Source organism: Gekko japonicus, unplaced genomic scaffold (assembly GCF_001447785.1).
Source record: "Gekko japonicus isolate JY-2015 unplaced genomic scaffold, Gekko_japonicus_V1.1 scaffold5400, whole genome shotgun sequence".
Lineage (NCBI taxonomy): Eukaryota > Metazoa > Chordata > Lepidosauria > Squamata > Gekkonidae > Gekko > Gekko japonicus.
In genome coordinates, this window is record NW_015165997.1 from 6,426 (window position 1) to 30,101 (window position 23,676).

The following is a 23,676-nucleotide window of genomic DNA, read 5'->3' on the forward strand; positions in this document are numbered from 1 at the left end:
CCAGACGGGGCTGTCCCTTAGAAGACACCAGTTGGCTTTTAAAAGCTATTTATATTCATGGTAGGAGTCTCAGTGGCACAGGTCACTTTTCTAAATAATGCCTTGCCACAGTCTTTTTTGTAAATTCACTTGGGTTAAAAAAACAGAAGAGGAGGAGGAACAAGGCCAGAAGCCCAGCTCCCCCCCCCAACCCAAAATCAGGGCTGGAATCTTGATCCCGCAACATCTCCCTCCTTAAAGGTTCAAAGGGGGGGGGGCTGTGCTCCTTGGACTCTCTCCATAGTGCCATGCCTTCTTGAGGGGCTGAGGTTAAAGGCTTGCCTCTGCTTGGCAGCAATGTCACGAGACGGCTGAAAAAGGGAAGGGTGGGCACCTGGAATTTGCCTCGGAGCGAACCACCGCGCGGCAGCCGGATCAAACGTCCTGCAGTTGGGGGGAGGTGCCGATCATACCTCACTCCTGCGGCGCGGCAAAGAAGCGGAGCCGCGGGGGTTGTGTTTTTTTAACCCAAGTGTTCACATGCACCGTTGGGTGCTTGTGCGCACCCGTGGAGACTTGACCAAAAAAAAAAAACACTTTTCGCGGGCGGGCGGGCGCCGGATGCCACAAGCTAACACCGGAAACGTGATCTGACACCTGCCCTTGCCCCGCGGTTTCCGGAAACTAGTACCTCGGAGGTACTAGTTTTTTACAGCGCATCTTCGGAGTGAAGCCTCGGGTGAGCCACGGGAGCTCTACGCTTCCCAGATGTGGCGGTGAGATCGCGCCCGGAAAATCCGCCTATCTTCCGTCTCTCTAGCGTGCCTAATGCTCCGTGTGACCGGGGCCTATGGTAAGCTGCAAGGCATCAGGACTCCCCTCTAGGTGAGGGTGGGCATGAGGAAAGAAAATCCTGACACCGGTCAAGGGAGCCATTTTGGATCATAACTAGGCTGTCTCAATGAGAAATGATGAGATAGTGAAATGGGGGGTGGGGGGAGACAAAAAAAAGCAATTTATAACAGAATAAAATGAGTTTAATGCAACTTAAAAAAAATTATACAAGTGCTTCCTACTTAAGACATCAGCTGCTTGAGAAACAGCTGTCCCCTAAATTAACGTGTCCGCAAGAACGGGAAGATTACAGAATAAATTATATTTTCTGCCTAGCAAAATAAGGAAAAGCGATTGCGCAAGGGCTCAACAGAAGTTCCCAAGAAGATGCAGCAAAAACTGTTCAAAGTAAAAAAACTCAAAAAACCCCCAACACCCTGAAACATATTAGTAGGATGAAGGAGCTTTGACAGTTCTTTCTTTCATCAATTGCTGTTAACTCACAAAGCAGAGGACTTTGCTCTAGAAAGAGGTATATTTTGGAAATGATCTCAACTGGGGATCCGCTGACGAGTTCAAGGGGCAGAGCAGAGAAGGAAACTGGCAAGACCAGGGGCGTCTCACACACGCACACAAGCAACCTCAGAATAAGCAGCTGGAGGCTGCCCCAGTGGGTGTTGAGAGAAATGCCAAGTGACCCAACCAGCCCGGGAAGGGAGAGCTTGGTAGAAAGGGGGGAGGGTTAGGCAGACGCCCGCTCCCTCCAAATACAGCATTAGTTTGACCAGCATCCAATAGCTGGTCAGGGGCATGTAACTACTTGAACTGATCCACACAGAAGTTATTTATTTAAAGATTTATACCCGTTTTTCTCCTCATTGGGGGCCTCCAAGTGGCTTGCAACAGCACCCCCACCCCCCGGTTTTATCTTCACGACAGGAACCCTGTGAGGTAGGTCAGGCCAGAAGAGGTGACTGGTCCAGGAACACGCAGCGAGCTTGCATGGCAGAGTGACTTAGGATTTGGACCTGGGTCTCCCAGATACTAGTCCAGAACTAATCACCGAGCCTCGTCGGTTCTCAGCTGATTTGAGGCTCGGCTCTTTGCCTCACCGCTCCGATCAAGGCACTGGCGGGTCCACGGGGGATCGTGCCACCCCTCAAAGTAGCCACCCCTCTGCTAAGAAGGCCTCACTCTAAAAATGGTGGGGCCCCAGAGGACTGGCTGCGTTATTGCCATCCAGGATGCGCAGAGTTGCCTGCTCTTCAGCAAGGAGTTCCAGCAGGCACAGCTCAGGAAGGCAGCACTGAAATTTGCTGGGGGGGGGAGGGGAGATGTGTGTGCAGAAGCAGCGCAGGGTGTCTCTCGGAAAGCCAAATTGCATTCTGAGCCTCCTGGGCTTCCAGAGCATCACACTGGCCCATGTTTATGTACATTTAACTGTTAAATTTGGGTGGGTAGCTATGCAGGTCTGAAGCAACAGAGCAAAGAGGTGTGCCTGCATACAAAAGCTTACACCCAGAACCAAACTTTGTCGGTCTTAAAGGTGCCCCTGGACTCACGCTTTGTCTCATTTAATGGTTAAAACATTTCCAAAGTGTCACCCTGCCAATTTTTATGTCGTTTAGAGAGAGGGGTAGAGAGAGGCCAGCCTCCAGGTGAGATCTGGGGATCTCCTGGAATGACGGGCTCATCTCCAGACCAATGCTCCCGGCTAAGCTGTGGAGTATATTGCTGGTTAAGCGCCGTAACAATAAAATTCAGCTGTGGAGTCTTGAGCAAAAAATTCTACTTTGTGAGCCACTGGCATCGAAGCTGTGAGCAAGCGATTTGGCCACTGCATAATTTAGTTTGCTCTGGAGCCGTCCTTCTTGAGGTAAGACAAAAATGTGTGAGCCGGAGGCTAAAAAACTGAGTGCTGGCTCACACGAACTCAGCTTAGAGGGAACACTGCTCCAGACTATAGAAAATGGCTGCGTTGGAGGGTGGACTCGATGTATTCCACCAAGGTGCCTGTCCTCCGCAGGCTCCGCCCCCTAATCTCCAGGATTTCCCCAGCCTGGAGCTGGCTACCCTACACCCATCCCCTACCGGTGCCCAGGGAGGACCTGGCAACTCCCAAGAGGGGGCATGCACTGTGCTGCCCCCACCCAAGGGAGGAAGGCAGCCTTGCTGGTGGACTTACTGAGAGGCTTCTATCTGGTGAAAAAATGAGGACTCGAGGAGGACTAGTCAACGGGCCTCCTTGTGGGAACAATCCATTTGCCCCGGCCACATTTCAGAGACAGAACCCACTGTCGGGATTTTAAAAAAAACATGATGTCCTGCAGAAACTTCTCCTTCAAACAGCCCTCTGGTAGAGGCAAAGGCAAGACCTTGAGATGCGTCACTGGATACGCAACAGTCCTGGCCCACGTGCAGAATCAAAAGCAAATTGCAAATTGTTGCCAAAAATTAAAGGAGGGGGAGAGACAGGGTGGGAAAAAAACAAGTGCAGATGTCACCAACATATGGACCAAAAAAAAATTAAATATAATAAATTACAAAAACGAAACAATAAGAAGGTTGCAGCCCCCCTCCCCCCAAGAACCGCTCAGAATCTGGAGGCCCACAAGAGCCCGAGGGGGTGTGTGCGGGGTGCGGTGGGATGGGATCTGAAGGCCAATTCCAAAAATGCAGGCTGTGAGCCCAGAAATCCATCCAAGGAACCAAACTCCCCAAAGGATAAGCAGGAGGTAAACACGAAGCAGCTCAATGAGCGTTACTAACAAGAGCAGAATAAAGCATAATCATAAAAGGAAAAGATTAGAATAGCAACAAAACATTTCTTTTAAAGAAAGCACAAGCTCCTAGAGATCTCATTTCACAGGTCTCTTTTCTCTTTCACCAAAGGCCTTTCTTATTGGCAGACCACCCGTTTTAAACGGGCACGCTTGAGTCACAGGACTCCACGGCCTGCCATTTCGCCGCAGCTCAGTCCCGTCCTTGTGCCAGAAGTTGCTTCGACGATCTGCTGTTTAGAGTGACGTCTGCACAGCCCCAGGGGAAAGAAACCTCTCATCCTCCAGCAGGACATCTCTGCCCGCCCCACTCCCCACAAACGTGGCTCACAAGTGCAGTGTACTTTCCAGAGCCGGCCAGTGGGACCCTTCCCTGGAAGGGCTGCCGGGCAGGGGTGCCAGGATCCTGGGAAGTGCCCCTTCACTGCACACAGGAGGGGCGATCACCACCAAGGGGCTGACACCATTTCGGCTTGTCTCCATGTCCTCAGCTTCTCAGCAGAGCAGAAAAGTCTGCACAAATATGAATACCACATGACTTCCTAAGGTACAAGAGGGCATGAGGCACTGGGAGGGGGGCGGGGGGAGGATAAACTATACCATGCCCCCCCAGGGTGTGGAGTCTCAGAAAGAAAGAAAGAAAGATGCACTCCCGAAGCAGTGCATCCCCACACAAGGAGGTACATGGTTACAGCGTTCAAGGCAGCGTTCAAAAGAGGTTTCTTTTTTTAAACAATTCCCACCTCTGATGCTCAGTGGGAGGTGAAATGGACAAAGGGAAGGAGGGGCTCCCCTCCCTGTATTTCTGCCATCACCAAACTTCCACCAAGAGCGGGAGAGCCCTCCGTTGAGTTACCAGCAGGCCGGCCGAGTAACCCCAGGGAAGCTTCTATGCCCTTCCTGGGGTTTCAGTCCGTGTTCAAGAAATGGTGCCTTCTGCCTCCACAGACAGAGACATCGGGCCCCTACTGCTTTGAGCAACAGTGTTATGTGGAACCGGCGTGCACAAAATTAAAAGGAGCCATTATACGTGAGCAGCTGGGGTCAGCTCTGCCAGCTCCCGTACTGGATTTTTCTGGGAGATAAACCCTCATCTGGACACGCCTGTTCCCTTGATTCACCAGGTCTCCTCCGCAGGAAGCCAAGTTGGTTGGCTGGTTTGCCCAGCGATGTCAAGAGGTTGTCAAGACTCGGTCGTCTCAGAAAGAAGGTTGTGGTGCTGTCCCCAAAGCCGCAAGCCGGTGTGGGCGGCAGGGTCAAGTTACCCATTCTCCCTGCGGACATTTCCAGGCGTGTTGCTTTCTCTCCTCTCCTCCCCCCCCAGGATTCTGCAAGGACAGCGGGATGTTTTGGAAGTGCAATAGTGAGGAAGAAAAGGGGGGTCTCTGGGCCCAGGCTCAATGCTCGTTGTGGCAGTTAATGTCGCTCTCCGAGTGTTCCAAGACACTGAGCATCTCCTCGATGATGGCCTGGAGCGCCCGGCCAAGCTGCTCCGCGGTGTACGGCTTCCCCAGAGGAGGCACGTGGACAAAGGCCGACCGGCCGTGGCTCTGGTACAAGGAAGTGTAGTACGTGAAGTCACAGAGGTACCTGCCGGAGACGAGACGTCAGTCAAAAAGGAAGGCAGCACCACTGGGGTCTGCCCTGGGAGCATCCCCCCCAACTCCCTCCTCCTCCCCTCTTGGACACAAATCCCCTCCCCTTTTCACTCCCAAAAAAGATGCAACATCCCAGCTCTGATCCAGCAGACTGGGCTCCCGAGAGCCACCACAGGCCCCTGGACAAAAAAATTCCATGTGGGTCTCCCATCTGACCCTGGATCCGAATCAAGTGTCTCCTCCTTCCTTCATAATCTGTCTCATCAGTCGTCACTTCTAATCCCCCCCCCCCGTTAGTCTTGGCCTCACCCCCTCCTCATCCATTCCTGGCTGGCAACTGAGAACACATTATGAAAAGAAAGGGGAGGACTGATATTTCCCCATCATAGCATACTAAAAAGATGCTCCTCCCCTTCCACCCTTTACATGCATGACAATGGAATGTTAATCTGCATGAGCGCTGATACATGAGGAACAGGAGTTAAAACTTTCCTGAGCTGCCATTGCCAAAAGCATGGGGGAGGGGATCTGGCAGGCCCGTAGCCAGTATTTTTTTTGTTCAGGGGGCATTTCATTTTTAAGGGGGCAGTTAAATTACAGTTGATTAAATTAATCTAAATGCCTGTCTTTAAAGGGGGGGGGGCTCTTAGCCTGTTTCTAGCCTTTCCTTTCAAGGGACAGGGCAGCAAATGCTTCAGTTCCTAGGAAAAAGCAGCTCAGAGGACATTTAATTGCCTTCAGAAAGCATTTAAATGCCTTTTGAGTTCCCGTCCAAAGTGCAAGAAAGCTTAAAAGGGCACTCAAGAGTGGCACCTTCAATACACCTCCAACAATCCCCGTTTAAGAACATAAGAGAAGCCAATGTTGGGTCAGGCCAATGGGCCACCCAGTCCAACACTCTGTCACACGTTTGCCAAAAATACCAGGTGCCATCAGGAGGCCCAGCAGCTAGCCCAGTCCCACTGTATACCACCTAGGTCACGGTGAGTATTTCAAAAGCATTCATATGAGCCTTTGGGAATTTGCATGTTTCGCAAAGGCTCATGGGAGTGCTTTTGAAAGACTCACCATGACCTAGGTGGTCTACAGCGGGACTGGGCTAGCAGAAAGGGGGATTGTTGGGAGATGTATTGAAGGTGCCACTCCTGAGGGCCCTCCTAATCTTTCTTGCCCTGTGTATGGGAACTCAAAGGACATTTAAATGCCCTCTGAGCTGTCTTTTTCTGGGCCCCATAATGCCCCCCCTTCCACTGTGGGAGGGAGAGGGAAGACTGAGGGCAAGCCACAGTGCTCCTGCTGCCAGAAGCAGGCAGCAGAGGGGGGGGGGTTCTCCTCAAAAATAAGGTTTCTGTCATGGGTATTTGTGGGGCAGGGCTCTTAATTAAGTGGGCAGGGCCCCAAAATGCCCAACTGTAGCTACGGGCCTGGGGTCTGGAGACAGCCAGAGCCAGGGTACTCTGATTCCTTTCATTTTTGGGCCTGGAACTCCTGTGACCATCCTGCAGCTGGTGGCCAATTCTGAGATTCCTAGTTTTATTTTCTGATGAGTTATGCCTGCCACAAATGGACAGATGGATGGACACGTGAATTCTTCGATTATTATTGATGCATGGTGACAGCCAGCCAGGTGATGGTATTTGAGTTGGATCAGGGTCATTTGGGGAGGAGAAAAAGTGTGTAAAAGGAGGAGAGAGGCGTGGCAAAAAGAAATTAAAGAAAAGACAACAAAAGGGTTTTTAAAAAAACCGTTTTGCTACAACATACTAATAAGGCTGCCACTTTGTAAGATCCAGCTGCAGACAAAACCTATATAGTCGGGTGGAACTGAAGGAGGAGGGAAACCATAGACTGCTAGAGACAACGACCTTGTTAGGAGGCAGCATGCTGGCAAGGACTGTACCTTGTCTTGGCTGTTCTTGCACCAATGCTGGCTTGGATGGTGGGTTTAGCAGCATCTGACAGGACAGGCATGGCTTTGTCTCAGTTTAGTTTTAAACTTTGCAGAAAAGCATGACAAGCAGATAGTCAGAGCTACTCTGCCATCCCTGAGCCCCTAGTGGCTGCAGAGCAGAACTGCATTCGAAGTAAAGAAAAAAACTTGGAAATGCATTCTGGAATGCAGCATGACTTTGGCCCCAGGAATTTTGTCGCGCCCCCCCTTTCACAGTCCTGCCCAAACATCCATTCCATCCATTTTGGGATGAGTGTAAATAAGTTATTCCACAATAAAACAGCCATTCTGGTTCTAAGTGGAATTAGCTTTGTACAGATACAGGGCTGGATTCTGCAGATCCATACCACTGAGTGGTCTTTCATTGAGGGAAAGCCCCTCTGTTAAGAACATAAGAACATAAGAGACGCCAATGTTGGATCAGGCCAAAGGCCCATCCAGTCCAACACTCTGTGTCACACAGTGGCCAGAAATACCAGTGCCATCAGGAGGTCCAGCAGTGGGGCCAGGACATTAGAAGCCCTCCCACTGTTGACCCCCCCCAAGCACCAAGAAGACAGAGCATCACTTGCCCCAGAGCCCCTAGCTATACCTTGTGGCTAATAGCCACTGATGGACCTCTGCTCCATATGCTTATCTAATTCCCTTTTGAAGCCATCCATGCTTGTAGCACCCACCACTTCCTGTGGCAGTAAGGGTTGGGGACCCCTGCTCCAGTCAAACGCAGAATGTACTAAAGTTGCTGCATCCTGGTTTTCTTCCTCCCAAAAACCAAAATGCAAAAGGGCTGGCTGGGGTGGGGTGGGGGATGACAGACGGGGACAAAGCACAGAACTACAATGTTGCAACTTAGCAGGACTATGTAAGCACTGCTGGAAATAGGATGCTAGAGTGGATGGTCTTTGAAGAACGCGAGAAGAGCCCTGCTAGATCAGACCAAGGCGATTGTGTTATGTTATCTAATCAATAAAAAGTTATTTTTTTGGGGGGGGGAAAACCTCCCTGGAGAAGGGAGGCCCTTCCTCTTGGCCTGTTCTGTTTCTCTGGCCCTCTCTCTTCTTCTCAAGGCTACTGTGGGAGGGAGGGTTTGGCTTTTTAAGGACTCTGGTCGAATTCTGCCTGCCCCTTTTAGTTACATGTGCTTTTGAGATGGTTGTATTTTTAGAAAAACATTTAAATGGTTTCGAATTGTTCATTTGGGGGCATTTTGCTTTTGGGGAACCTTTTGGAAACTGAAAGAAGCAAAGAAGGGCTGGTTCCTGCTCTTCCCCTGGTCCGTGGGCATCCCCAGCATTCATACCTGCCGGCATCCTTCGATATCGTCACGAGAACGTCCAAGTCCAGATCGGAGACCCTCTTGCACACCTGGTCCATGTCAATCACCGAGTCGATGCATTCAGGGCCTCCTTCCACACAGCAGTGCGAGCCCGGGCAGAAGCGGCAGTTGTCCAAACCCCGGTAGCCCACATTGTGGCCACATTTCTCCAGGGTCACTGTTGTGGCCATGCCGGACAAGCCAACGTGAACCACCAGCTGTAAAAAAGGGGATAGGCCTGGAGTGAGAAGAGCTCTGCTCCACACCTTCCAGAAATGCCAACTGCTGGTGCGTTGAAAAGAAAGCCAGGCCTTTCCAGCAGTGATGCACACCCACTGCATGCCAACTCGGGCCTGTCTACAACAGCGTTTCTCTAGGCCAGGGTTCCTGACCGTGGCGCCCACCAAGCTTTTAAAAAAGTGGGTGGGGCCATTGGAAGGCAGGGCTTGTTATTGGCTGCCTTCATTCAAACGGAAAGGTTTTCTACTGGAGGATCAGGAGGACTGGTAAACACCTGGGCTTTTCTTAGTCCATGTGATTCCACTCCTCCTTCAGGCCTTCCTTTTTCCTCAGGAGGTGCAAAGAGGAAGGCATTCTATTTGGCTCCACATCAGGCCCCTTTTTGTAGAAGGAACTCCTTTGCATATTAGGCAACACACCCCTAGTGTAGCCAATCCTCCAAGAGCTTACAGCGCTCTTCTTACAGGGGCTACTGTAAGCTCTTGGAGGATTGGCTACAATAGGGGTGTTTCGCCTAATATGCAAGGGAGTTCCTGCTACAAAAAAGAGCCCTGGCTCCACCTCCTATGAAAGCCCCTTGGGTTTGATTTCACCCCTTGTGGAAAACATTTTGGGGGGCGGAGCTCACCATCTCCTCTCAGAATTCCAAATGTGCACACAGGTTTCAAAAGGGTTGGGGACCCCTGCTCCAGTCAAACGCAGAACGTACTAAAGTTGCTGCGTCCTGGTTTTCTTCTTCCCAAAAACCAAAATGCAAAAGGCTGGGGTGGGGTGGGGGATGACAGATGGGGACAAAGCACGGAACTACAACGAGTTGTTGCAACTTAGCAGGACTATGTAAGCACTGCTGGAAATAGGATGCTAGAGTGAATGGTCTTTGAAGAACGCGAGAAGAGCCCTGCTAGATCAGATCAAGGCGATTCTATCTAGTTCAGCATCCCGTTCCATATGCAATTTCTACACTTAAGAGAATTATGGCATTAGTCACAACAGTATCAATTTGACTCACTTTCGTGTGCTAAATTAAACTATGGGTCAATCCAGATTTAAAAATTGAGAAAAAAATCTTTTTGATGGAAAGCTTGGGCAGATAGGAGCTTTGGACCAATTAACAGACTATGATAATTTTGTTACCTTCTCAGCGGAGGTCTACATATGCTCTGCTGAATGGCAATATTTACAAGGGCAACATCTGTTTGTAGCACCAAGTGTTTCAGAACCTCCCTGACCCTTGAAAACTCTCATTAAATCAATGCAGTAAACGCAACCTACAATATTTGATATTGATTTAAAAAATGATATGCAGGTCTCAAGAAATGAATGGAATAAGATCACCTTGTTTTGCCAGAGCAATGGGATATGATACCAGCTGCTTCTACGGACCTTAAGTTGCCACTTATTTGTCAAAAAGTTATGTTTTTGATGTCCTGGACACCACAGCACCTTTTTAGTAAAGGACAAAGTAAAGTATCTAACTTTTTCAGGTGGGGAGCCATGTTGGTTTGAAGCAGCAAAACAAAGTTTGAGTCCAGTGGCACCTTTAAGACCAACTATATTTTATTCTGGGTATAACCTTTCATCTGCAAGCACACTTCTTTGAAGAAGTATGCATGCACACAAACACACCCAGAATAATACGTTGCTGGTCTTAAAGGTTCCACCGGACTCAAACGTTGTTCTAATTGCTAGTTCTGTAACTTACAAGACGCATCTCTTAAAAATACGCTTTGGGCCAGTCCAGTTATTGGGTCTTTTGGGGAGGAAGTAATTATTCATATCAGTTTTGTATATTGATCTTTGACAATGCTTATGCACTTTTAAACAATTTGCCTGTTTCCTGGAGACTATCAGATAGTCAACAAAAACTGACCGTTGCTAAAAGACTTCTATTATAACACTGGAGAGACAAATGCCCACCTCCAGTAATCCAACAGGTTGGGGACAATATTATCAAAACAACAACTGCACATGGCTGGAGGCCTCAAGGAAGCCCCAGAGCCTCACCCTGTTGCTGCCCCAGCCAGCAACTAGCTGTCAGGGATACCACTGCCTCTGGAAAAAATGGAGGTGCCATTAAACCACTGAGGCTAACAGACATTCAGGGACCTCTCCTCCTCAAAGTTTTCCAACCCTCTTTCAGAGCTATCTCAGAGGGCATTCATCACTTCATCCTGTGTTGATGAGTTCCACCAGTTAATTATACACTGTCCTGGACTGACAGCCCATCATCTTCAAGCTGTAGCTTTGTGAAAGACCCTCTGCTTTGCAGGCAGAAGGTCTCAAGTTCAATCCCCAGCATCTCCAGCTAAAAGGAGCAGGTGGTAGGTAACGTCCAAAACCTCTGCCTGAGACCCTGGAGAGCCACTGCCAGTTGGAGTAGACAATACTCACTTTGATGGACCAAGGGTCTGATTCAGTAGAAGGCAGCTTCACGTGTGGTCAAATTCAGCAGGGATCTTAATGTCCTATGGTAGGGTTTTAAGAAGCGGGAGAGATTTTCCAATAGCTGCTCTTAGGAGAATCATGGTGCACACAACACAGGGAATTACATATAACACACTTAAAGCTTGGACTCCCGTATAATGCCCTATGAAAAAGATTAACTTGGAAGCAATCAACCATCTCCCTTGTCTGATTCCCTGGAGGAAAACGAGCTATTCCTCAAGTGGTGTCACTTGCACAAAGCTGCAAGGGTCTGTGCGTCTCAGCTCAGATTTCGGACTGCGGAGGCACAAACATTTCTGTGGTTACAAGTGAGGGTACTACGGCCTGGGTGACCCCGTCCAGCTTTCCTAGCCGGTGCCCAAACTCCTTGTAGCTTCTCAGAGGCCCTTCATGCCCAGTCCCTACTCCTGCTGCTGGCTTTTACTCACTCACTTGGGGACTGTGTTTCTTCCATAGGGCAGGAATTAGCCGCTGTACTGCTTGGTACTCGACGGGGATTTCATAGACGTAGAGGTCCACATCGTCCCCCAGGCCCAGCTTCTCCAGCTCCTACACGTCCAGGGGGAAGAAGAGAGAAAGAACCACTGCGGTCAGACTTAACGCTCTCTCGAGTACCTTTTCAAAGCACCTTCCTCGGAGGAGCTCAGAATGGCACTGTGGCACTCCCTTACCCCCTTTGTATCTTCGCAACTTTCCAAGGTAGGTTGGGCAGGGAGAAGGTAACTGTCCCAAGGTCACCCAGTAACTCTGTGGCTTGCTGGGGATCTGAACTCCAGCCTCCCAGACCCTAGGCCAACACTCCAGCCGGTTCATCGGCAGGAAGGGGGGAAACAGCTGTTTTGCTCCCAGCCCATGACCTGCTAGGACTGATGAGCCTCCGTCCCACTTGCTGCTGCTCTTGATCCTCCGCTAACCTGCTGAATTGCTGGATGGGGTGGGGGCTGTGCAAAATTATCTCTATTTTCAGGCTTGGTTCATAAATCCAGATTACAGAGTCATGTTTGCACCACGGCTCAGCTTCCTGACTATTGCAAAAGAATCTTAAATTTCGATACTGCCGCAAAGTGACGTCCAAACAACTTGTACGGAAGGTTTGTTTTCCTACCAACCTCCAGTATGTTTTATAGCCTTTGGGACTTTAAGTTGCCTACCCAGGCTATGCCGGGTTACGTGGCAGCAAGGGCCCCCCCTCCCCCCTGCTCCAGGGGATGGGGGAGGGCTTTGTTAGTGCAGCTTTGCAGCCGCCTTCCTTCCTTTGGTGTGGTTTGCCTCACATGTGGAAATACTGCAGGCCCTTGTTCTGGCTGGCCGGCCGGCCTGCAGGGAGGACTGCCTTTGCGCCACAGCCTGGCAACCCTTCATTTACAACCCCCCCCCCAAATCAACAAAGAGGCTTCTCACTTGGCAAAGCAGGAGGGCTACAGCGGGAAGAGCTCTCCTTCCACCCCAAACCCACAGAAAGCCCAAGAGATTTACTGCCGCCCCTCCCCACAACGGCTTCTCCTAGAAATGCTTGGGGTACCCTTTGCCATAAGAGAACAGGGCGGTGGTGAAACAGAATTGTTCAGGAAGGCACTTCACCTAAAGGGAAACTGGGTGGCAGCTTAATGTCTGTGGGGGAGAAATTGCTTATTGGATGTATCTTTTTTATTTCATTGTTCTCTGGTTCTGTAGTCCAGTTTTACTGCAGTCCCTGTATTTATTAGATTAGCCCTTTTTGCGTCGTTTTCCTATTCTGCAATTTGCCTTGAGTCTCGGGGTGGGGTGGGGGGTGCAGAGGCAGACTATGAATGAACAGCAACCTATAACTCCGGAGGAAAAGCTGCCCTTCTGGAAAAAAAGGCCCACTTGTTATTTGGCCTTAGGTCACATTGACAGAGAAAGTTCACAGGAGAAATCTGCCTTTGCACAGATTTGTGGTGAACCCCCTTGGGAATGCAGAAAGGGCTAAGGAGCTGGGCTTGGCGGTTTAGGAAAAGACGGCCGTGGGAGGGTGCAACAGAGGTGCAAAGAATACGTACAGGATTAAGAAAAAGTGGGGAAAGAGGACTTTCCCCTTGAACCAGAACATTAGAATTTAGGGCCACCCAACAAAAGCAATGGGCCGTACATTCAAGACAAAAGGAGGCACTTCTTCATGCCACACAGAATCAGTGGAACTCACTGCCACAAGAAGCAGCTGCTGGCTTAGATAGCTTCAAAAGGAGGCTACAAAGTTCACAGAGAAGGAAAGGTCTATCAGTGCCTGCTAGTCCAAACTGAAGTATGTCAGTCGGACTATCTTTCAGCTATGCTCCTGCAGAGTGCAGGGGGTTGGACTGGATGACCTGTAGGGTCCCTTCCAACTCTAACATTCTATGATTCTGTAAGTAATCATAAAAAAACACCATCTGAGGTACCACTGCAGCCACACTGAAAAAAATGAGCTGAACGACTTTTGAAACAATCCCGACATCACGATCAAGAAGGGAGGGGGGTGCGGTTGTCACCCCGGATAGCACACGGGAGGCCAAGGGACAGCTCCACAGTCCCACATTTTACCATTCACTTGCCTGAGACCCCACAAAGGAGTACCAAAGAGATCTGAACAAGACCACGAAGCAGTTACCCACTCGTATACAAGAACCAACTGATATGGCCAAAGAGTTTTGACTTGCTACCCAAGCTGCATGCACTTAGTAGCTCACTCTACATGCACAAACACACATGGTGCTGCCTTGTACGGAATTAAGACCATTAGTCAATCAAGGTCGGGACTGTCTGCCCGGACTGAGAACTGCTCTCCGGAGCCTCAGGCCCAGAAAGGTCTTTTGTACCACCTACTTCCTGATGATTTTACATTGGAGATGCTGGGGACTGAACCTGGGACCTTCTCCGTGCCAAGCAGGTGCTCTGCCACTGAGCCACAGCCCCTCCCCTAAGCTTGGCAGCTCATGGAATTGGCACTGTCACTGTGGCAGGTGTTCCAACTTCAGGCCTTGAGTCGTTGGCACCTTCAGTCACCTATGAGACACAGCAGACGTCTTCCCGAGGAAACTACAGTCCATCCAAAACCTCCCGGAAAACATCATCTTAGCGACAACGGATGCAGAGTCTCTGTGTACCAATGCCCTCCACAAAGATGGGCCATCAGGAAGACTATTCCTGATGACACCACAGCAAACCCAGCTACTGAACTTTGCTTATTTTTCCTTACTCACAACTACTTTGCATTTTACAACAGTTTGTACCTTCAGGTTAATGGGACAGTTAGAGGCACCTGCGCAGTACGCAAACATCTGCATGACTGGCACGGGAATAAACCGGCCCATTACCTCCTCGTCTGTGTACCTAAAGTTTATTGATGGTATTTTCAGAGCCTGGACTCATGGGAAGGAAGTTCTTGAGACATTCCATCAGGATGTCAACCACTTTCATCCCAACATCAGCCTCACTACAGGCTACTCCACACAAGAAGTACGTTTCCTGGACGCCACTTCTGAGACTTTGCAAAGGACACATAAGCACAGCCTTATAAGAAAAAACACTGACCACTGAGCCCAGGATGGTAAAGAAGCGGATCCACCAGGCCAGCCTGCTATAAGACGGACCCAAAGAAAGAGGCAACCAAACACCGCTGGTTGTCAACTACAGCTCACAACCACCATGTCAATGCTTCAGCATTAACGACAGCTTCTCTTCATTAGGGAATTTCTCTTTCACAGGCGGCGGGGGGTGTGTGTGTCTCAGCCCTTTCCTTGCTTACAGCCCTCCCCCCTACTTAGAACAGTTTCTCACCTACAAGAATAGACCCAGAAAGCAACGGACCTGGACGCCAACTTTGCCCCCGCTTACACTCTGGCAATACTATTATGGGACCTACTAACACCAGCTACACCATCCTGGGCTCATCCACTTGTGTATTGCCCAACTTAACTTTGTGTGCCTACAATGCCCTTCTTCTGTCTACACTGGACAAAACATGTCAGATCCCTATGTGAAAAAATGAATGAACACAAATCAGCCCCAAGAAATCTCTCAACATTCAGAAATCCTCAACATCTCCCTGGACGTACCATTTGCAGACCTGGAAGTCACTGCTCTACAAAAAAGTTTCGAAGAGAATATACAATGTGAAAGTGCCGGATCAGAACCATCAAAAAAGTCATATCCTACATGTCTCCCCGGCACAGACACTTGGATTTCCTTAGTCCTCACAAACTGCAAGGCCCACTTTATAGAAATTTTAATTTGCTTTTCTTTAGATGTTTCATCAGGCTATAACCCTACCCCAATACCGCTTAATTTTCACTTAAACTACCTGCTTGTTTTCAGGTGGGTCGCCATGTTGGTCTGAAGCAATAGAACAAAGTCTGAGTCCAGTGGCACCTTTAAGACCAACAAAGTTTTAATTCTGGGCATGCACACAAAAGCTTGTACCCAGAATTAAACTTTGTTGCTTATACCCAGAATTAAACGTTGTTGGTCTTAAAGGTGCCACTAGACTCAGACTTTGATCTACCAGTTTGGTGTAGTGGTTAAATGTGTGGACTCTAATCTGGGAGAATCGGGTTTGATTCCCCACTCCTCCACTTGCAGCTGCTGGTGTGACCTTGGGTCAGTCACAAGTTCTCTCAGAGCTGTTCTCTCAGGAGCAATTCTTGACCACCCTCTCAATTCTTGACAACAGACACCCTCTCAGCCCCACCTATCTCAGAGGGTGTCTGTTGTGGGGAGGGGAAGGAAAAGGAGTTTGTAAGCCGCTCTGAGACTCCAAGTGAAGGGCAGGGTATAAATCCAATCTCTTCTTCTTCTTCCACCTCTTATCTGTCCCACACTCCAACCTCCTTTGCCATCCAGTATGCCTAACTGCTAGTTCTGTTCGTTTATGATGGGACTCACACATCTGACCTTTCTCCCTCGATTCCCCCCTGGCCTGGAGATTTACATCTGAAAAACTCGTGGGCCAATTCTCCCCCACTCTTGGCCCCTCCCCACCCTAAAACCTGCCCCCCCCAAGATCTCCAACTATGACTTTCCTTCATATAAGCAGGTGCTGATTCACAAAAGCTCATACTGAAATAAATTGCTGTTAGTCTTTTAAGGAGCTCCTGGGCTTTTTGTTTCATTGGGCTAAATGAATCCTCCATGTTCAGAAACAGTGCACCCCTGCAAGCCACCCGCTCATGCCAGAGGCACCCGGGGTTCCATTTCATTTCTAAGGAGCCATACCGGCTACAGTTACTGTTGCAGGCTGCCTCAGGCCTGGCAGAACTGGGGTGAAAATACTGAAAATAATGTAAAGAAAGTCTTCGCCCTCCGCCCAGCGTTTTCCCTACTGACATGCCCAGAAGGACCTTCCCGCACCTGCTTCCCTCGTGCTCCGAACATTTTTCCAGACAGACAGAAGAGAGAAAGCAGCCTGGGAAGGAAGGCAGCCTTCCCTCCGCCTCAGCAGAGGGGGGGGGTCCTCTGGGAGCGCTTGTATTTTCTCTGTTTTGGCAGCTGGGGGTGCCCCACAGAAACAGACCTGCTGTGTCAGCACTCAATCGGGGAGCATTTTTTTAAAAAGCGTCTCTCGACAAGTATGCATTCTGAGAACGCAGCCGCTCCTTTCACTGCTTCAGGAGAGGTGGTTTCTTTCTTGCACCTTCCAGATACCAGGGAGAAGGGGAAATTACATTTCGAAAGGGAAAACAAGATACAGGAGGAGCTTAGGGGGAGGGCATTCCCATACTCTTCGTCAGGCCTGGATACAACCAGCAGCTGCCTGACCTTCTGGCTTCCCAACTGGAGGGGAGGGAGTGTGAGGCCCTAGAGGTGAGGCCGAGGTGGCATTCACCTGGGAGTGGAGAGAAATAAGTGACACAGACGGAATTCTTTTCCCCCTTTTTTTTAAAAAAAGAAAGGAGGTGTCAAGTTAAAACCAGAAGGCATTTTCAGTGGAGAATGAAGCCAGTGAAGGTAGGGATGGGACTTGCTCTATTCTGCAGATAATTTACACCTTCTGGAAAGTCTGTTCCACATAAACCACACTGCGTGGGGCCAAGGAATCTCCCCCTCGTCAGTCCCCCCCAAAATGCAGGTTGAAAATCGCTGAATACGGAGAGGGCAATAAGAAGCCGATCAGCCAGGTTGCCCCCCCTCCGGAAGTTAAAACCAGTAAGGACTTTAACCATCTCCACGGAGACGTTGTGCCAGTTCTTCGTGGACCAGAACCTCTCTCGGGCAGCCAAATTAGTTTGTTTGGTCAAGATGGGTGGCCATGCTAGTCACTCTGTAGCAGCAGAGAAGAGCAAGAGTCCCGTTAGCATCCAGTGGCGCCTTAAAGACTGACAAAAACTGTGGCAGGGTAGGAGCTTTTGTGAGTCACGGCTCACTTCTTTGTTTAAAGGAAGCCCTTGAAGGTGCAGATTTCACTGAGCAACTGAAACACTGAACAACTAGCAAGAGCAAGGGCGGCCATTTTTAGGTGGGCCAAGAGTCCACGAGGTTCTTCCAGTCAGTCATCCCAGACATCCCACAAGCAGGTCATGGAGACAGGAGACCTCCCAGTTTGTCCCCAACCTCCTGGTTCTCAGAGGCCTCTGGAAATGAAAGGTCCCACCTATTGGCTACGTGATCATCCCACCACACCTCAAAGGAGTTCTGTGGGGTGTCCACCAACTCCAATCCCCACCCACCATGTCCCCTCGCGGAGGAAGCACCATCAGCCCATTGGTACCCAGTGAGCTTTCAGATCAGGAATTTAGAGGCAGGTCCTCCCACTCCTCTGGGCTGCGGTGGCTCGGAGGTTAAGACGCTGAGCTGCCGACCGGAAGGCTGGTAGCTTGGCCGTTCGAGACCCTAGTGCCACGTGACACAGCGAGCTCCCGTCTCTGGCCCCAGTTCCTGCCAATCTAGCAGTTCGAAAGCAAGAAATTGCAAGGAGATAAATAGGTACTGCTTCGGTGGGAAGGTAACCACGTTCCGTGTGCCTCAGCGTTTAGTCATGCCGGCCACATGACCACGGAGAAGTCTTTGGATAGTGCTGGCTCTTCGGCATGGAAACGGAGATGAGCACCACCCCCTAGAGTCAGATTCGACTGGCTTTCGAGCAAGGGAAAGCTTTACCTTTACTTACCTCCCACTCCTAACCCAAAGTACTAACTGCTCCACCACACTGGATCTCAAAGTGGCAGGACGGTAGCAAACTGGGGGGGTGGGGTTTCAAGCAAGAAGACTGGGATGGGACTGGTGCTGTATAAAGACTGGGAACAGCTTCAGACCTCGCAGCCTCTTATAAACTTTCAATTTAAAACCTAGTAGACAACAGCGTCCAAGCAGGCAAAGGAAATCCACTTTCATTTTTAAAAAGATGTATACACACACACACACACTCCAAAAGTGAGATGGGGGGGGAAGGGAGGGTTACTTGTGAGTGAGGTAGGAGTTGTCAGCCAGCAAAGCAGTAGGGGATAAAGCTCAGCTGGGCATCCATCATAGGTTTCTCACCCTGCCCTAGTCTGAGGTGCTTCAGTTCATTAGCAGATATGGGACTTGAACCCTACTGCAGGGTGGGAGTTGTAGAAAAGAAGCAGTCTCAAAACACATTTATTTATTTATTTGGGACTTGTATCCCGCCCTACCCAACGGTTCAGGGCGGCTAACAGATGGCCATGCCGAGATTAAAATATAAAACAGTACACAGTACAGACAGTAAAACAGTGGGATGGCTTCTAATGTCCTGGCCCCACTGGTGGACCTCCTGATGGCACTGGTATTTCTGGCCACTGTGTGATACAGAGTGTTGGACTGGATGGGCCTTTGGCCTGATCCAACATTGGCATCTCTTATGTTCTTAAACATGGGATTCTCTCTTTCTCTGGTGTGGCCCTCTCTGGATCTTTCCTTTGTGCCCCCCCCCCCAGAAGAAGTGTGCTTGCATACAAAAGCTTACACCTGGAATAAAACACTGTTGGTCTTAAACACAGGACTCTTTCTCTCTTTTTCTGGCATGTTCCCTCTGGCTTTTTCCCTTCCTCTCTCTCTCTGAAGAAAATGTGTGCTTGTACGCAAAAGCTTATACCTGGAATAAAACATTACTGGTCTTCTTAAAAGTGCCACGACCTTCCCCCCCCTCTCTGGGTCTTCCCCTCCCCAGAGGAGGGGGGAAGGAGCCTTCAGTCAATCGAAGGAAGGCTTTCTTTCTCTCCTCTGAAGCAGGAAATAGGAGAGACTGGCCAAAAGGAACTACGATGTAAGAAACAGGAAGCAGGAAGGAGCACAGAGTCAGTTGCTCTCGGGTTGGATAGGAGCCTTGCAGGGGTCGGATCCAGCCTGTGGACCATATATTTGACACCCCTGCTCTAGAGGACCTGATTGGTTTGCAGTGTGCAACTGGTGATGACCAGTGTTGCTTCAGAGGCTGTGAGCTCACCCAGTTCCATGAGATGCTGTGATGGAATCGCACTGTACAGCAGTGCTAAGAAAGGGGCCGTGACACAGCACCAGCCTGGCATGCAGAAGGTCCCCAGTTCAGACTCCGGTTCAAGGATCTCAGCTAGTGGCTGTGTAAGGGGAAGACCCTTCCCAAGACCCCAGTAAAGATTATTCACGTGGTACCCACTGCTTGGTCCTTCTGGTCTAGCATTAAGAGATCGTTTCAACGTGAGGCATTTACACAGGAAGCTTGAATCAATAAGGGCTGCACCATCATATATCTAACTCTGAACCAGGCCACAGAGTGTGAATCAAAAAATTCACACAATGGAGCCGGGGCAGGCAGAGAGGAAGGAAATATTTCTCTATGAACTTCAACGAAACCCCAGGTTTGCAGAAAACTCTTTAAAAAGTACACGTTGGATGGTTAAAACTCCCCAAAATAACAGAAATGTCTGCAGCTTTAAGAAACGAATGTCCACGGAGATCTCGCATTACTATAATCTCAGATCTCAGTGGCTGTTTGGGGGGGGGGGTCCACTAGGAAACCACAATGCTACTGAGCCTTCCAAGCCCCCATTTTGGTAAATCAAAGGGTGGGAAGGGAAAGCGGGGATGGACTGGGGGGGGCCTAAACAGCCTTGGAAAGCACCTCACCCCTTCAAAACTGTCACACACACACCCCGATGGAGGGGTCTTGACTGCACTAAGCTTATAGTGCAGCATATATCAGTTATGCAAATTATTTCCCAGAATGCATTTTTGTTTCCGAGTTATGAAGAGGAAGTGGGAGTCATACACAGCCCAGAAGCCCCAGCCTCTGAACAGGTGGGATCCATCGGCCCCTGTCCCCTCAACTCCTGAGACCCTGTTGCCCATATACCTTTTTAGGCACGTCCAAGCAGCCGTGAGGTTTAGAGATGCATTTTTTGAAAACTGAAAGTTAAAAGTCTGAGGAAGCTGGTTCCGATCCCCATGCTGAGTTTCCTTCCCAGTCGTTCAGAGTGACACTTTTGCACCACCGCAGACCAGATGCCACGGCTGATCGTGATCAGAGACACATTTTCCCTTCCAAGTTCTGATGCATTTCCCAGAGAAGCAAGGGAGCTTTCCATTCTGCTTTCAAGCCTGATGACCAGTGTTCCCTCTAAGCTGAGTTAGTGCGAGCTAGCTCAACAGTTTTTTTAGCCTCCGGCTCGCACTTTTTTGTCTTGGCTCAGGGAGGAGGGCTCCGGAGCAAACTGATTGTTGCAGTAGCCAAGTCACTCACTCGCAACTTTAATGCCAGTAGCTCACAAGGTAGAATTTTTGCTCACAAGACTCCACAGCTTAGAGGGAGCACTGACATGACCGCTTTCTGCTCCTTGCCTCCTACCCATGATCTCAGGCTGCTACTCCCCCCCCCAAAAAAAAAGAGAGTGGAGCATCACCTCAAACCAGGGCTGACTGATCGAGACACAACCGTCACCTCTGGCTTGCCAACCACCTTCCTCACTGTTCAGATCTGCACTGGGTCCTCTAGCCTGTGTTCCCCTGCCCCGGGAAGGGAAGTCGGTCACCCTGGAAGCCATGCCCTACTCTCTCAAGCTGGCCCAGTACCCACCTGCCTGGTGTCAAATCTGACAGCTGCCTGTAAGAGAGAGGGGGCTGTGGCTCAGTAGCAGAGCCTCTGCTTGGCACACGGAAGGTCCCAGGTTCAATCCCTGGCAGCATCTCCAGTTAAAGGATCCGGCAGTGGGTGATGCGAAAGACCTCTTCCGGAGTCTATGGAGAACTGCTGCCAGTCTGAGGAGACAATACTTGTCAAGAGACTAGGCCACTTCATAGACCCTTGATAAAACTTTGCTTCAGGCATGAGGCCTGCAGAACAGGGAAAACTCCTCTGAGCAGGGAGGATGGGAAGCAGTTCACAGGTACAAGGGTGTCACATCAACCCTAAACTTTCCATGGGCCTACACATTCCATCTAGTTAACAAAAGGATTTATGGGAGCTTGTTAATTGGATCTGATGTAATAGCAGAACACCAGATATTAACTTGCAACCTCACCTGATTGGCTACCTCAGCTGGTCATAACACCAATGGTTACTTCACTGGGCCTACATTTGATTGGCTCACAGTCTTAGCTCAAGATGGATGGCTCCAGAGCAAACAAACTTCTGTAGCAGCCAAATCACTTGCAAACAACTTTAAAGCCAGTAGCTCAGAAAGCAGAATTTTTGCTCACAAAACTCCACAGCTTAGAGGGAACATTGCTCCCCGCCCTTCAAATACTTAAAGAGAGCCATCATGTCCCCCCTTAACCTCTTCTTCTCCAGACTGAACATTCCCAGGTCGTTCAGCCTTTCCTTACAGGGCTTGGTCTCCAGGCCCCTGATCTGAGGGCTTGACTCATCTTTTGGCATAGGCATTGATTTTGGATTACATTTTGACTCGGGTGAGCCAGGATGGTTGGACACCTGTTGATTTCGGACTTTGAAATGATCTTGAATTTTGCCTTGTTAAATACCCTCTAGATTTCAAGAACCTCTGTAAGTATATAGGACCGGTTATTTAGCTTCTGTTATTTTAGCCCAAGTTGTCTACAGCTACTGCAGTAATCTGAGAGACAGTTTGGTGTAGTGGTTAAGTGCGCAGACTCTAATCTGAGAGAACTGGGTATGATTCCCCACTCCTCCACTTGCAGCTGCTGGGTGACCTTGGGCAAGCCATGGTTCTGTCAGAGCTATCCTTGAAAGGGCAGTTCTCGAGAGAGCTCTCTCAGCCCCACCTACCTCACAGGATGTCTGTTGTGGGGAGGGGAAGGGAAAGGAGATTGTAAGCGGCTCTGAGACTCCGAGTGAAGGGCAGGATATAAATCCTATTTCTTCTTCTTGTTTCCGGGACCCACCATGAGAGTGTGGAACCTTATAGGGCTGGTTTCTAGCCTTGACCCCGGAAGGGCTGGGTCCCTTGGTCTTTGGCTGCCTGGGTATTCAAAGGGGCTGGTGGCAGCAATACCCTGAGGTGTGTGGATTCACACGTCATCCTCCTGTTTTGTTTGCCCCTTGCCCAAACTGCTCCCACTCCCCTGCTGCAAGCCCACCTCCCAATGCTGGGGGGGGGGATGTGCCAACACTGACCTGGGCAGACCAATGGTCTGATTCCGTATACTGTTACCTATTGATGGCACATTGTCCCTGACAAGGCAATTTTACTTGCACTCTTAGGACCTAAACTGGAAGGTATATATTAGTTCCAGCATATACAACTTCTGACACAAGGCCAGATATATTTGTGGTCCCAAATAGAAACTTTTTGGTGTGTCATTCAATTCCATATTGGAACATTCCAATTTTGGTCCGATTTTATTGTTAATTGCCTTACATGCGTTACAGGGACACAGTTGCTTGTTGTATTTTGCACTATTTGACCTCTGAAGAAGGCTCTTGTGAGCCGAAACGCGCCAGGTCATATACTGTCTTTTTTTGTGTGTATTTGTAACTTTGGAATTTTTAAGAGGCTTTATTTGGGGCCCTACTAGGTTTTTATGTATTTGTAATAAACACTCTTCTGTACACTTACTTATATTTTCAACGTTTGGCCCACAATAAGTTTTCTAAACTTCCTTTGGAGGTTTCTGGTTCCGTATAAGGACAGCCCACGTGCTCAAGACGAGCTTGTTCTGGCACAAGACCTTTGAGAGTCAGACCTTCAGAGGCACAACATATCCTGGTGCCAGGTCAGACCACTTTTTTCTTCTCCCGACTCAGGACTGACTGCTCTCCACGCTTTTACTTGTGCGTCGCTCTTATCGCGACCGTGATGCTGGTGGCTGCTTTTCCCGTGACTTCGGTCCTGCTCTTCTGGCCTTAGGAACCCTCTGCGTTTTTAAGTCACGACTAGTCTGCTGGAAAGTCTCTAAGGGATTGTTTTTGCTCTCTGAAAGGCAATCAAGCCTATTTAATTAGGATGTGACTGCAAAAGGGGGGGGGGAGGCGGCATCATGTGCCATGCTCTGGTGCACAGAAGCTTAAGCCGGAAACCATTTCCGAAGAGGCCCTGCCATGGTACCTGTCCCCCTCGCACACAGCAGGGGTTTAACAAATCTGCGCCTGACAAGGTTTTTCGCCCAGCCCTGGATTCTTTTTAAAAT

The 23,676-nt window shown here is 49.6% G+C and overlaps 1 protein-coding gene across 1 annotated transcript in view; it reads right to left on the bottom strand.

Annotated features, from left to right (window-relative positions):
- Positions 1–2,762: 2,762 nt before the first annotated feature.
- PGPEP1 (pyroglutamyl-peptidase I) overlaps positions 2,763–23,676 on the bottom strand; it is a 30,272-nt gene continuing 9,358 nt past the window's right edge. The window contains exons 3-5 of the mRNA XM_015411495.1: positions 11,575–11,691; positions 8,443–8,675; positions 2,763–5,183 (exon numbers count right to left, since the gene is read on the bottom strand). Of these exons, the coding sequence (XP_015266981.1) occupies positions 4,991–5,183; positions 8,443–8,675; positions 11,575–11,691 (543 nt within the window). The 3' untranslated portion in view covers positions 2,763–4,990. The remainder of the gene's footprint in view (positions 5,184–8,442; positions 8,676–11,574; positions 11,692–23,676) is intronic.